Genomic DNA, 15901 nt, shown 5'->3' with positions numbered 1-15901 from the left:
AAAACAATGGCTATTTTCAATGACTATGCAAATGCTGACTATTTTTCGATTACCAATCCGAAAACTGACTAGTCCATGCTATTTTCACTTTGTTCGCATATCAGCCATAAATATGCAACCTAGTTGCTTAGAGGAACCATTTGCATATCTGCAGATAAAAGCAATATGGAGCTATGGTTGGAATTGATCTCTCCCTTTCCAGAAATTGACTGGAATGTCATGGTTGTTGGTGTCAAAAGCAAAGCCAACGGTCAAGCACCGAAAGCTCTCCGTTGACTGAAGAGATAACATCTGATAATAAGTTTTTTTTTAATCAGTGACTTGCTAGCTAATAAGTAATCAGTGCTCTTGCAATCATACTGAGTCTTGATTGGAAATTTTCAAGTCTGCAACAGTAACATTTCAAACAACTACTAGTCCAATATCAAACATAAAAATTCAAACAACTACTAGTCCAATATCAACATAAAAATTCAAACAACTAGTCTCCAAAATACACGGTAATCAACAATCTTATTCACAAACCAATGCTCTCCTGAAATATCACTTTCACAAGAAATAGTCAAATTTATGAACATAAGAGATGTCGTTACATCGTTACAACAACAGTACCTAGACCCATCATTGTTTATATTGATTTTCAAAATTAAGCTTTTAACAATTTGATGTGTTCAAACAAGACTATAAGTCTCTATAAGGGATGAATCAGTCGTTCATTAGGCTGATATTCCTTTTGTCCAAGTGGAAGTTAAACTTGCTGATGCAGCTAAACAGGGCGTCGTAGTAAAAGTTGAACAAGCAACTTCATTTTGATACGATTTTGAGGAGCTCAATATCAAACAGGAGAGTCTTATCAATCAATCCTTGGTTCCTCAGCACAAAATCCAAAGCTCTTTGTCCCTGTAAAATATAAAAAATGGAACTTTTTTAGAGAAAATGGATGTGTGTGCCATAGAACACAGCTTTATAAGGAATTGAGATTACCGAAAATGTCGTTGGTCTTGGACCTTTCTTGTTGTAGTCATTATCAGGGTATCCCAGCTCAGGAGGAACTATGATTCTGCACTATTGCGAGGAGAAAATGAAACCGAAAATACATGATATCGTCCTCACTAGTCATTGCAAAGATAGTAATAAAGAAGCTATGTAGTTGAAGTGACAATGAGATGCAACATTGTTGTCAGGTGCCGTTCCTAGGAACAGGTGGATAAAATATAGCTAATTTTTGAAAAACCCCTAAATATAGAGGCGGATCCAGGATTTAAATGAAATGAATTCAACTTTTAGGATTTTCGGTATTTAACTCATTATAGTATTAAAATTTATGGGTTCAAATCTAATATTTAGGTATTTTAGTAGGTTTTTACATATACAGTCAAACCTCTCTATAACAGCCTCGTTTGTTCCGAATATTTTTGGATGTTATAGAGAAGTGCTGTTATAGAGAACATATATTATAACATAACATGAAAATTGGTTCCGGAAAAAGCTTGGCTTTTATAGAGAAGTGTTGTTATATAGGGATGCTGTTATAGAGAGGTCTGAATGTATATCTATATTCTGTATGGAAAGTTATGAGTTCATATGAACCCGAAGCCGTAAGGCTACATCCGCCCCTGCCTAAATAAGGTCTCAGTTGACTAAGATCAAATCCAGCATATAAAAAAGAACCAATTCAACCAAAAGAGTATTTTAGTAAAGAACAGAGGCATTTTGGGCGGCCGACTACAACCACATTGACCATATAAATAGGAGATCAACATAACCAGTGAAGACTCAATTACCGTCCTCTGACGCACTGCTTCTCATCAGGTAACTGTATTCAAGTCGAGCCCATATTAATGAGAATACAGAATCATTCAAGTCAGACTATTTATGTCTAATCCCACCAGTCATATCCTAGTTTGAAGTGGCGAGAGGTGGATTTTCTCTTTTGCATTCGACACTCTTGGTCTTACAAGTGCAAAAAATCCAAAATTTAGCAAAACTTGACGTTACAAGAGTCCAAATCTTTTATTTAAGGATACAATGATCAGTAAACTAAAGGTAAATGGATTTGTTCTCAGTTAAATACACCTATGTTACCTTCTGATACCACCAATTGCCATGCCAGTAATAGCTTCCTCGAATGCCGGTATTACCTGAACATTTGATAAACAGCAATGCTGATGAAAACCTTTCTCACAGCTTTAAAAAGTTCTAGGAAAAAGATCAAGCATAACTAACAAAGTGCGGTAGAATCAGTATAATTTGGTTATCCCCATTTACGACATAATAACTGCATGAATAATGAAATAACACTATTTGAAACATAATGCAATTTCAAAACATGGTTTTTACACCAGAGAAAACTTAGGCATATAGCATTACTATTAAAGTATTACATCACTCTTGTCTGGAGAGCATCGGATGTTTGTTGAAGAAACTCACCTCTTGAGATCCTACTCTGAATTTGAAGAAGTCCTTATCATCTCCCTGCAGCATAATGAACCATGAAAAACATTGTAACACAAAATACTGCAAATATTGTTCCTAAAACTGTTCAATCCATATTAGTACCTCAAAAGAACCACCTTTTGTCTTGTTACGAGCTTCAAATATGCGACCATAATAACCTATCGTGTAACCATCCCAGTCAACCTAAATTCAGTTGTTAAAGATACATAAACTAAAGCATCAAATAGATAACAAAGATGGTTGACAAAACAAAAAAGTAGATAAACGAAAATGTATCGATTCCAAACAATAATAATCAGATTAATGTAAGCTTGGAACCGCAGTTCTCTAAATTGCTTCTATAAAGGTAAATCCAAGTCAATTGATTAATAAACCTTATATTTTCTCTGCAATTATTCTCGCTAAAAACCGGCCACTAAAACAACGAATTTGGAGCGAGAGATAAATTAGAGTGAGCCATCACAGGCTTACCACCACTGTCTCTCCAATCTTTGGTGTGGGCCCACTTCCAACTCTCAAATCCTGCATGTTTTGTCAGACTCAGTCAAAATCCAGTGCAACCTATACATGAAAAACACGATAGAGCTCGTTATGTATGCTATCGTATTAGTAACCTTATACTGGAGACCTGATTGAGTTTCATTATAGTCAGGATACCGCATTTTTGTCTTCCCGTAGTCCTTTCCTCTCAATGCAGGCACTGTATGTTCAAAAATAATCAATGAATTACAGTCGTTTCCTCTCAATGTAGGCATTTTATATTATGAAAGAAATAAAAAAAAGTTCTTGGAGCAATGTCCCCCCTAAATTTAGAGCCAAAATGTCCCAGCTCTTCCTTAAGACAACCATAGAAGGTCAAGCTACTCGCCGATTAACAACAAACTAATGACTACAATCAATGTAATGGCAACCTCAAAAGGACTAGCATTCTAGATCTACAGTACAAAACTATATCAAGTTAGTATTGGACAATCCTCTAGACAAAGAAGTTGTGAGGTGAAGAGGGAAAAAAAGGAAAATGAAAAACATCTTTAGAGCATCTTAAATCAGGAGCTGTTGTAAATATCTGCAAAGCCGAGTTTCTTCGTCTCCAATAGCCAGATGTACAATTGGAAAAGGAAAGAAGAAAAACATAGAAATCTTTCTCAACAGCTTATATTCAACTTCAAATTCATCTGCACTTATTGATGCCACTCAAATAATCCAAGATTTAAACCTGATGTGTTTGACTTTTAAGGTTCTTAGCACTAAACTTGATGTACTTTTGAAAGTATGGGTTTAGAATTTAATATTTGTTGACATTTTAGTGTGTTTTCACATATGCATCTATACTGAGTTTCAAAAATATTTGCTCAGTTGAACCCATTAAAATAGGCTCCATCCGCCTCCGAGTCGCCACGTCCCAAGGCCAAAAGAAAGATAAATTATTTAATATTAAAATAAAATCATCCCAAATAGAGGGGAATGGATTCATATAACCAAACTCAACTAGCTTGGTATTGAGTCTCAGTAGATTGAAAGATTGATTACTAACGACACATTTCTCTGCCAATAGATAAAAAAGGCTTGCGGGTAGGTCCATAGGAACTCTATTGGTAATATGTGGAGTCGAGTACTGCCTTTGGGAAATGGGTTCATCTGAACGAGCATTTTCAATGTTGGAGCATGTGTGTGTGTGTGTGAAAAAAGGGCTTCAGTGCACTAAGCTCCCTCTATGAGAGGGGTCCGGGAAGGGTTGGACGACATTGAGTCTATTTTATGTTCCGCTGCCTTAGCTTGTATTTCTGTAAGAGGTTCTTTCCGAGGCTTGAACCCGTGACCTCCTGGTCACGCGGCGACAATTCCTACATATAATTAGTTCGATCCTAAAAATATTAAAGGTTAAAGCTATCGAGTTTAAATCTTGCTCCGCCTCTGATAATAAGAAAAAATAGAAAAAAAATAAAATGTAGATATATAGGAGAGGATATTACTGTCAGCAAATTCAGCTGCCTTCCCAGCATTACAAATGGTTGGTGCTAAAAATCCCACTGATGACAACAACACTCCCCTTCGATCGACTACAGTTCTACAATCCGAGCTTTCATTACCATCTGAGGCCAATTAAAAAGAATTGAATTAATTAAAATTTCACAATAATAGGAAGAAAATAAACTATGAAGAAACTGAAAATATTACCAACCAGAGCAACTGGATAAGTCAATAATTGGTTCCCTAAATGTTGTACATACAATTTGCCGTTGCCCAAACTAATAAAACCAATAAATTAGTAGTACAATTTAAGTAAAAGAAGAAGAAATTGAAAAGTGAGATAGTAGTTAGTCAAAGTGTTACCGTAGAAGTAGAAGAAGAAATCTTGGTAAAGATTAATGAATTTGGGAATGATCCCAGAGATGAAAAAGACGCCGTCGCCATTTTAGTAGAATCAGCTCAAAACTAACAGCTGATGCTATCGGATATGGATTGATAGTTGAAGGAGAGAGAAGCTTCGCGGGAAGGAATTAACGGCCTCAGATTTTCTTCTTCTTATGCCGTTCATTTGACCATCTTACCCTTCTAATGTGAAGAAGTCACTTTTCAAGGTAAGAAACAAAAAAAAAAAATTGATTGGGGAGTGAAATAATTTTCGAAGGAAAAAAATATTATATATAGAAAATCCGAGTGTTTGATGAAAATTTTAAGTATTAGATATTTGTAAGAATGTATAGGTACTGGTCGGAATTGTTATGAAATATAATTCAAAGTAACAATATAAAATTAGAAAAAATAATTTCAAAGATATAGAGAGAAAAAGAAGAGATATTTTTATTTTTTCTTTAATTGTGTTATATTTCCTATCTACAGGGGCGGCTCAACGGTGTTTGGGGCCTAAAACCAAACTTTAATGAGGGACCCTAAGTTTTTCGGTATTTAAAAACTCATTTAGTAAAATTTTATTTAAAGTTTATTTTTCTAGTTTTTTGAGATGTAAAATTATTAATAATTATTTATAATCTATTTCTTGACTAGGATTATATATGTTTCTACTTTCTAGGATTATTATTCAATTCTTTTAGGATTTTCTAATTTTCCAAAAAAATCTATGACTCACCAATTTCTTCTTCTTCTTCTTCTTGGATTCCATTATCGTCTAGCTCAACTATATTAGTGATTGTTCATCTACCATAAATTTTTCCCTAATTTTTTATCTAACATTTTTATTGTTCGCTAAAATATTATCAAGCGCTCCTTTTTGGGATTGTATTAAAGTTTCAATTCATCTATTTTTTGGTATTTTTAATACGCGGATTCATATTTTCTTGTTGACATATTAAAATTCTAATAAATAAATAAAAAGATGATACATATATTTACAAACAAAATATATCAAAAAATAACAAATTCTAGATACAAAGTAATAAGAAAAGTACGGAATAATTGAACCTGGTTTAACAAACAATCATAGATAACTTGATATTACTTTTGTTGCTTCAATATTTTTGGTGCAATGCCGGAAAATCTTGACAAAAAAAGGGTTGCAATTGCTTTTTGCTAGCTTACTTGACGGAATATTTTATGAGATAGTGGACTTGTAAGTAAGGAAAGAGAAAGTAATCAAAGTAATATGGTCCTGTGATAATGACGATAGTGTATAAAGGAGGCAAGAAACATATTCACACGTAAAGTTTAGGTGTGAATCCCAAAAATATACAAGAGTGTGTTGCTCAAGTGGTGAGCACCCTCCACTTTCAATCAATAGGTTGTGAGTTCGAGTCACCCAGAACAACGTGGGGAGCTCTTGGAGGGAGGATAAAAAAAATCCCAAAGGTAACTATTCCTATTACCAAATTATCTCTTATTTCCTTTTTCATGAAAAATCCACTTTTTCTTTGATATATTAGATATTGTTTTTTAAAAATTATCATATGCAGCTATTTAATATTAGAAATTTTTGGGGGCTCTATAGATATGGGGCCTCAAGCAGTTGCTTGAGTTGCCTTACCATCGGGCCGACCTGCCTATCTATTACAAGACATTTATATAGGCATGAAAAGTAAAAAATCACTATTGTACAATAGTGAGTGGAATGGCCACTATTTAGTGGAATTGCCACTATTGAGTGGAATAGTCACTACATAAATATGCCATTGAATTTGTTATTAAACATTTGAAAGAAAGATCATGGGGAGGATATGGTGTAACGGCCCGGCTTGTCGTTTTAATAATTTACGCCTCGTTCAGCGACTAAAGGTCTCGAAAAGTTTCACAATATGTATTATGACCCGCGAGTATGGTCGAGTTTGATTTTCGGGCGATTTAGAATTTAATTAAATGGACAATTCTTATTTAGAAGCTTAAACGGAAAGAGTTGATCGGAGAGCTGACTTTTAAGCAAACGATCCCAGAATGGAATTTCAATGATGGTAATAACTTCGTATGATGATTTCGGACTTAGGTGTATATTCGGATTCGGATTTGAAAGTCCATAGGACAATTCGACGCATTTTGGCGAAAGTTGGAAAATAGAAGATTTTTGGAAAGTCCGATCGAAGGTTGAATTTTTGATAAAGAGGTCGGATTTCGATTCCAAAAAATTGAATAGTTCTATTACATCATATATGACTTGTGTGCAAAATTTAAAGTCATTCCGGATTGATTTGATACGTTTCGGCGCAAAATATAGAAGTTGGAAGATTTAAAAATTCATAATTCGATTCGATGCGTGATTCGTAATTTCGGTATTGTTTGAATGAATTTGAGACCTCGAGTGAGTCCGTTTTAGGTTATGAAACTTCTTGTTATGTTTAGACGGGTGTCCCGGGGGCCTCGAGTGTGTTTCGGATGGGCCACGTGTCATTTCCTCCTATTTTGAACTACTGTTTTTTGTCATCTGTTGTTTTTTTTCGCGATCGCGAAGTGCCTTTCGCGTTCGCGTAGTGTTTTGCTGACCCGCCTCATATTTCCTCTTCGTGTGCATTCATGCTCTCGCGTTCGCGAAGGTCTGCTTTTTTCCTCTTCGCGATCCCGTCTCTCTTCCCGCTTTCGCGAAGGCATGCCACCCCATCCTTCGCGTTCGCGCACCCCTTCACGCATTCGCGTAGCCCAGTCATTTGACCATCAAATTTCCTCTCCGCGTTCGCGAAGCATATCTGGGCAGCCTTCATTTTTCCTTCTTCGTGAACGCGAGTAGTCTTCCGCGTTCACGATGCTTTAACACCTGGGGAGAATAAATAGTACTATATTCCGAGGGTTTGCCATTTTCACTATTTTGGAGTTCTAGAGCTCGGTTTTGAGCCATTCTTTATAGGTTTTTCAAGAAAATCGATTGGGTAAGTGTTCTTCACTTAGAATTTATTATATTCCATGATTTTATCTTTATTTTTATCATTTAATTTATGTTTTGAGTTGAGAAAAATGGAAAAATCATGATTTGAGGGACGGATAGGTATCAGATTTGATAATGAAAATATGGTTGAACTCATATCGGAATGGGTATTCGGATTTCGTGAAAATTATATCGGGTTCCGAGAGGCAAGCCTCGCGTTGACTTTTGTTGACTTTTTAGGTGACAATCACACCAAATCATCGTATAAAAATAATTTCAACAAACAAGGATCTAGGCATGACAAATAGAGGATTTAATAATTGTCAATAATTTTTAATTTAATACATAAGGGCGTCTACGGATTTTAGCCAATGTAATTTGAACATATAAACCAAGTACATACTTGTCACCTCGCGTACATGGTTTTTAATTACACAAATTGCACATAAGACTCAATGCCTAAGGTGAATTTCCCCCACTCAAGGTTAGGCAAGATACTTACCTTTTTGAAGTTATGCCGATATTTCAAAATGGTCTTCTTACTTGAATTGACCTCCGACTGCTCAAATCTATATAAATTAATTTTATAACTTCATTAAAATTCATCGAAAATAATTTCGAATAATAAAACGTCGACTTAAAAATTTATATTATTTTGTTGAGTTGTTCACTCCCGTATATTTTGTTAAGATTTTTTGTTCACATTATGGTCGAGCCATAGGCTTCTTAGTGGCAAGTTGTAATATTCGAGCACTTGATGTGCAATCTGTGATAAGTTGTAATATTTGAGCACTTGATATGCAATCTGTGATATGTTGTAATATTTGAGCACTTGAGGTGCAATTTATGAAATGTGATATTGGCACGTTATATTGTGGGGAGGTTTATTCGGGTGTTTGCACAAGGTTTCTGCCATGCTATTACTACTATTGATTTATGCACATGCGGCGTGACAAGGCGGGCTCTATATATATATATATATATATATATATATATGGGTTTGCGCATGTGGCGAGGCAAAGCGGGCATTTACATTATTATTGTGCGTGGCAAGACAAGGTGGGCTATGTCGGGAATTGAATTGCGATGACTTGTGATAGCCTGGGGGAATTGTTGTTATTGCATTTTTACTTTGGGATTACGAGGCGGTACCTCGGGAGATCCCCTTGTCTTACATATTTACTTTTGGGACTACGAGGCGGTACCTCGGGAGATTCCTTGTTGAGCATTTACTTTTGGGACTACGAGACGGTATCTCGGGAGTGCCCTTTTGTTGACATCTCTCTATGGTTGCACTTGACTTTGGTTATTTTGTATTTCCGTGATAGGTAAATCCTTGTGATATGTCGTGATGTATTATTTGATTTTTACTGTGTTTGTATTCCTTGTTGTATTGTGTTGGCTTGGGCTTTTTAGTACGAGACTCTGAAGATTTATATTCCTGGTTTTTACCGATTTTCGATGACTGAGTTGCTTTAAATAAAAGAAGTTACTATTATGTTTTGAATTAATAAGTTTTACATCCGAAGCAATAGATTATCTGATGTTTTATTTAAATTGAAATGTCATTTTTCTTTACTCAAACTATTTCTAAAATAAACTCATTTCTTTGTTGAATTCTTACTTGGTTTAAAAATTATAACCTTACTTTATTGAAAATAAATTAATCGTGTGGATCTTATGTATTGAAATATTTGGCACAAGAGTTGTTCGTGCGGTTGTGATTAGAGATATAGGCACGAGGTGCCGTGAGGATATGAAAGGGGTCGAGAACCGTATTTTATGATTATGATATGAGATATTTATTTGGAAGTGTTTTATATTCGAAGGATACTTATTTGAAAAAATATATTTGGAGGGTATTTATTTGAAGAGATTATATGTGAAAGACTTGTTTAATTAGTTGTTCATGTGTTCTTATTCGTCTGAGTTATAATTATGGTATTCTTGTTACCTTACTGTTTATAGCACTAGTGGATTATTGTTGCTATCACTGCTATTTTGTCACGACCCAAACCGATGGGCCGTGAGGAGCGCCCGAGTTCTACCTATCGAACACCCCTAAGCATTCGTCTAAGATATAAACATGAAATAAGTGCAGGTCATGCATAACGTCTGGAAATAAACTACTAATTCATATGAACAACCTACGTGGGAAGCCCAAAAGACATATATATATATATATATATATATATATATATATATATATATATATATATATATATATATATATATATATATATATATATATATATATATATATATATATATATATATATATATATACGGAATACGGTAGGGCGAGCCGACAAGGCCACATACTATATAACTATATATGACTGTCTACAGACCTCTATTAGAGTGTACAACTATATAAAGGACAGGATGCAAACACATCATACCAAAACTCAAAGCAGCTTCGGATCAAATGGAGCTCACCAACTCTCACTGATCAAGGATCCTAAGAAGGGGGACCATCAACCTGTCTACCTATACCTACGGGCATGAAACGCAGCGTCCCCGGGCAAAAGGGACGTTAGTACGAATAATGTACTAAGTATGTAAGGCATGAAAATCAGTACATAAAAGACAAAAATGAAACATGGGGTAAAGAATTCCACCTGTGAGTCTAAATAACTTTGTGAATCCTAAAACATTTATAATGTCATGCACATGCGTGTAAATGTCGTATCATGCATAGGTATAGGTGTACATAACATCATCAAGCCTCTGAGGACATCCCACCATATCATCTCGGCCACTGTGAGTAAAATCATCAACATATACCAACTGATCAGGTGGTGGTGCGTATATAATGCCGTAATTTTTTCTCATATCCCATATACATATAATATACACGTATATAATGCCATCTGGTCATGAGTCAATGTACATGTATAAATAAATGAAATGCATAAGAAATACGTTAATAAGATTTCTCGAATATCATAAAATCAATATGCCTTTCGGACAAACTTTATCAAATACGTATTTTTCTGAGACCCATGAACATAAGATATAATAATAATTCACATGGGGAATTAAAAATATAGACACCCCTAGTATTTCTATGAATAGAGTCATTTATGAAAGTTGCATATTTTGCTCGTTTCGTTTGTATCATTTGGATCATGCCAAAAAGAAAGAAGGGATAGCCTTAACATACCTCAAGTCACCAATGCAACTCAACAACAAGCTTATGACAACTAGCGCGCCAACCCTATAACAAAGAAATATATGTACAATTTAGATGGTGGTAGTATATTACGTATCTCAAATGATACCTCGATTCTAAAATAAAACGGGCAGCATTTCCCCTGATTTTACTGCTCCCTCAAGCCTACTATAGGCGCGATACAAACATAATACAATCAGCAACTCAAAACCAACCTAATTATAATTCGGGACCTTCAATAAGTTATCAATTAGCCTGTAACTACAACGACGAGCGATCAGGCGTTTCTCCACGCCCTTTTTATCCTTCCAAACTCCATAAATCAGCAGCACAATAGACATCCCAAAAGCAACATGAAACAACCCATAAAACAGTCCACTACAAGTCAAATAACTCGAACTCACGGCTTCTGATCACCGTCCCGTGGGGTCTAACTATTAGGAAACGAATTTATCAACTTTTCTTGATATTTTAAAGCTTAAATACATAAATTAGGAATTTTATTATCTATTAAATATGTTCCAAAACTCAAACTACAAAGAAAAAGAGAGGCGATATAGCGATACTTACGTCGTAGGGATCGTTCTAATGTTATCGCTTCTCGATTTCGTACCCGAGATGTTAGTATTGTTTGAAGCACTATTAGAGAGCTCAAGGACCATTTTTATGGTGTCCTCTGGTCGTATTTTTTGTAAAAATTAAGAGAGAGAGAGAGAGAGAGAGAGAGAGAGAGAGAGAGAGAGAGAGAGACGAGTTAAAACATATATATCAACTTTTGAAAAGTCAAAGAGGTGCTAGCTTGGCACCCTCTCTTTTCCCATCTTCCGACACTTATATCTTTTTATCCGGATGTTGTATGAACGAACGGTTAAGAGCGTTGGAAACTACATTCCAAGACCTTCAATTTGGTATATAATACGTCCCAAAATACCTCATATAGCACACGAAATATATTTCTCAAAAAGCTTTGTTACAGGGAAAATCCTTAGTTGGTTTTTTCGCAACTTTAATCAGATTTTCCCAAATTTTATATGTTTTATCCAAACATCATATATAGTCATATTATGACTTTAAACTCATTTAAATCATGATTAACAAGTCTCATATTCATTATACGTCACCTTGGGACGCACAGGGTGTAACAATCTTCCCCCCAGAAACATTCGTTCTCGAATGTTAAACTCCCAGAGATTTATAAAAAGTTTTGCAGAGTCTCCTCTGTAATTGTACCACTACCAACCTGTCAGACAGAATACCCAGCAATACAAAGCCACACAGAGCCACAATCATCAATAACACTAATAGTCTCACACGACCAATGACAATAACTAATATAAGAATCAATACCATATACGTACCTAAGGTTGTGATGTCTCAGTACGATCCTCCTCCGAAAGCAGAAACAAGTAAGGATACCTAGACTTCATGTCTTCTTCATCTTCCCAAGTCATCTCTTCCACATTATTGTTCCTCCAAAGTACTTTAACCGAAGATACGTCTTTAGTTCTCAATCTCCGAACCTATTTATCTAGTATAGCAATAGGAGCTTCCTCATATGATAGATGCTCTGTGACCTGAACATAGTCAATTGGAACGACTCTAGAAATAACTCCAATACACTTGCGGAGCATAGACACGTGAAAAACTGGATGTACTGACTCCAAGTTGTAAGGAAAGTCTGACGCATATGCTACCTGACCTACTCTGCGTATGATCTTATAAGGTCCAATGTAGAAAGGGATAATCTTTCCTTTCTTACCGAATCTCATAAAGCCTTTCATCAGTGATACCTTTAGGAATACCCAGTCATCTACCTGAAACTCCAAGTCTCGTTGTCGATTATCTGCATATGACTTCTGACGACTCTGAGTTGCCAATAGCCTTTCCCGTATAAGTTTAATCTTCCCAACTTCCTGTTCTACCAACTCTGGTCCTACTAACTTAGTTTCTCCAACCTCGAACCATTCCATAGGAGACCTGCACTTCCGTCCGTAAAGAGCTTCGTATGGAGCCATCTGAATGATGGAATGATAACTATTATTATAAGCGAACTCAATAAGTGGAAGATGATCATCCCACTTACCCCTTAAGTCCATCACACAAGCTCGTAGCATATCTTCCAGTGTCTGAATAGTATACTCAGCCTGACCGTCTGTCTGGGGATGAAATGTTGTACTAAGACTCACCTGAGTGTAACGAGCCGACCGGTCGTTTTGAATATTATAACCCCATTCCCCCATTTACTGATCAATTTATGCCTTGATATTGATTTATGACTTATCGGGTTAGGTGGTTCGGGTCCGGAAGGAATTCGGAGTGAAATGAGACACTTAGTCTCATAATTGAAAAACAAATTAAGTTAGAAAAGTAGACCGGATATGGACCTATGTGTAAAAGACATCGGATTCAAATTTTGATAATTCCAATAGCTACATATGGTGATTTAGGACTTAGGAGCGTGTCCGAAAGAATTTTTGGAGGTCCGTAGAGGAATTAGACTTGAAATGCCGAGAATTTTTTGGAAGTTTGACCGAGGGATTGACTTTTTGATATCGGGGTCGAAATCCGATTCTGAAAATTTTAATAGGAATGTTATGTAATTTATGACTTGTGTGCAAATTTTGAGGTCAATTAGACGTGATTTGATAGGTTTCGGCGTAATTCATGGTTTTAGCATTGTTTGAGGTGATTTGAGGATACGAATAAGTTCGTATGATGTTTTAGGACTTGTTGGTATATTTGGTTGAGGTCCCGAGGGCATCGGGTGAGTTTCGGATGGTTAATGGATCAAAAATTAAACTACAATAGCTGCTGCAATTTCCTTCTGTTGGAAATTTCTTCTGCCAGAAATTGAGCCCAGATATGAGCCTAGATCGAACCCAGGGTCGAGGGCCACGATCGAATCCATGATCGATCCCTGGGTCGAGGGTCACGGTCGAAGGCAGGGTCGAAGACATGATCGAAGGCCAGGGTCGAGGGCCATGATCGAGGATCGGGATCGAAGCCAGGATCGAGGCTTAGGATCGAGGACCAGGATCGAGGGCCAGGATCAAGGACTAGGATCTAGGACTAGGATCGAGTACCTTGATCGAAGGCCAAGATCGAGGCAGAACTGAGGTTGTTTGGGCAGAATTATAAAAATAGGGACTTCGTCTCATTCGCCATTTTTGACAAATTGGAGCTTGAGGAGAGGCGATTTTTGATATATTTTCAAGGAAAACTTGAGGTAAGTCCTTTGTGATCATTTGTAGTCCATAATATTGAATTATCATCGAATAATCCGACTAGATTACATGATTTTGAGGTGTAAATCGGAGATTGGAACGTAGAAATTTGAAAATAAGATTTGTAGATTTGAGGGTTGAGTTGAGGTCAGAATTTGGTAAAATTGGTATGGGTAGACTCGTGATTGAATGGGCTTTCGGATTTTATAACTTTTGTCAAATTCCCAGATGTGGGCCCCACGGACAATTTTTGAGCTAAAATTCGGATTTTTATGAAAAACTAGCATTTTCTTATGGAATTAATTCCAATAAATTAATTTGACTGAAACGAAGTATTTATGGCTAGATTCGAGGCGTTTGGAGACCAATTCACAAGGAAAGGACATTGTAGAATAAGAATTTCACGGCTTGAGGTAAGTAACAGTTTTAAATCTGGTCCTGAGGGGATTGTGACTTGGTCGTCCCGGAAAAATGTAAAGTTGAATAATTTGTTGCTAGCTCTATGCTCTCTATGTGTTGATAAAATTTAACTGTAAATCATGTTAGAAATCATGCTTTGGCTATGTGATAGTACTGTTGGGACCCACAAAGGTCGCGTACTTGTTGAATTGCTTGCTAAATGCTATACGTACTGAGTCTCAGCTTTTACTTACACATTTTATCTCAGTCTCTGTTATTATTATTGATACATCATATCATTGTTGTTTGGGATGATTTAATGATTATCAAGAGCCCGAGAGACTGGAGAGATTTATGACTGAGTGAGGCTGAGGGCCTGATTGTGAGATATTGATACTATAGCACGTGAGTTGTCCGAGCAGCACGTGAGTTGGCCATGCGGATCCTTATATTATACGATAGCATGTGAGTTGGCCGTGCAGCACGTGAGTTGGCCGTGTGGATCCTTATATTATACTATAGCACGTGAGTTGGCCGTGTAGCACGTGAGTTGGCCGTGCGGATCCAGATAGTTATATTATGGCACGTGAGTTGTCCGTGCAGCAAGTACGCGATGTGATTATTTTGGAGGTGACGCACATGCTAGGTAACGGGCTTGTGGTCTTGCACCGACGAGATTGTGACTTGGTCCGTCCCGGGAAAATGTAAAGTTGAATAATTTGTTGTTAGCTCTATGCTCTCTATGTGTTGATAAAATTTAACTGTAAATCATGTTAGAAATCATGCTTTGGCTATGTGATAGTACTATTGGGACCCACAGAGGTCGCGTACTTGTTGAATTGCCTGCTAAATGCTATATGTATTGAGTCTCAGCTTTTACTTACACATTTTATCTTAATCTCTGTTATTATTATTGATACATCATATCATTGTTGTTTGGGCTGATTTCATGATTATTAAGAGCCCGAGAGACTGGAGAGATTTATGACTGAGTGAGGCCGAGGGCCTGATTGTGAGATATTGATACTATAGCACGAGAGTTGTCCGAGCAGCACGTGAGTTGGCCATGCGGATCCTTCTATTATACGATAGCATATGATTTGGTCGTGCAGCACGTGAGTTGGCCGTGTGGATCCTTATATTATACTATAGCACGTGAGTTGGCCGTGTAGCACGTGAGTTGGCCGTGCGGATTCAGATAGTTATATTATGGCACGTGAGTTGTCCATGTAGCAAGTATGCGATGTGATTATTTTGGAGGTGACGCACATGCTATATAGCACGCTTGTGGGCTTGCACCGAGGGGATTGTGATTTGGTCCGTCCCGGGAAAATGTAAAGT

At 36.6% G+C, this 15901-nt stretch overlaps 1 protein-coding gene across 2 annotated transcripts; it reads right to left on the bottom strand.

Moving 5' to 3' along the window:
- Positions 1-437: 437 nt before the first annotated feature.
- On the bottom strand, positions 438-4931 carry LOC104084577 (peptidyl-prolyl cis-trans isomerase FKBP19, chloroplastic). 2 transcript variants are annotated; one of them, XR_683642.4, is made up of 10 exons: positions 4792-4931; positions 4640-4706; positions 4431-4550; positions 3072-3157; positions 2929-2979; positions 2560-2640; positions 2431-2475; positions 2086-2141; positions 985-1065; positions 438-900 (listed from the first exon to the last, which is right to left on the bottom strand). XR_683642.4 is itself a non-coding variant. In XM_009588476.4 (10 exons), the coding sequence occupies exons 1-10, from the start codon at positions 4870-4872 to the stop codon at positions 805-807; spliced, it is 759 nt and encodes a 252-aa protein (XP_009586771.1). In that variant the 5' UTR covers positions 4873-4931; the 3' UTR covers positions 438-804. The 2 variants fall into 2 exon arrangements, 1 of the variants encoding a protein (XP_009586771.1); XM_009588476.4 differs by having other exon boundaries at positions 985-1060.
- Between the last annotated feature and the right edge of the window lie 10970 nt (positions 4932-15901).

The sequence above is a fragment of the Nicotiana tomentosiformis genome, chromosome 4 (genome assembly GCF_000390325.3).
Source record: "Nicotiana tomentosiformis chromosome 4, ASM39032v3, whole genome shotgun sequence".
Classification (NCBI taxonomy): Eukaryota; Viridiplantae; Streptophyta; class Magnoliopsida; order Solanales; family Solanaceae; genus Nicotiana; species Nicotiana tomentosiformis.
This window is presented reverse-complemented; position numbering and strand designations above follow the sequence as displayed.

What these genes read in the sequence shown, in the direction of transcription:
- LOC104084577 (XM_009588476.4), bottom strand. Translation starts at nt 4,872, where the DNA reads ATGGCGACGGCGTCTTTTTCATCTCTGGGATCATTCCCAAATTCATTA. An exon ending in TGACTTATCCAGTTGCTCTG is followed by an intron (nt 4,551 to 4,639) that starts GTTGGTAATATT and finishes AATTGGCCTCAG; the next exon opens with ATGGTAATGAAAGCTCGGAT. An exon ending in TCAGAGTAGGATCTCAAGAG is followed by an intron (nt 2,142 to 2,430) that starts GTGAGTTTCTTC and finishes TCAAATGTTCAG; the next exon opens with GTAATACCGGCATTCGAGGA.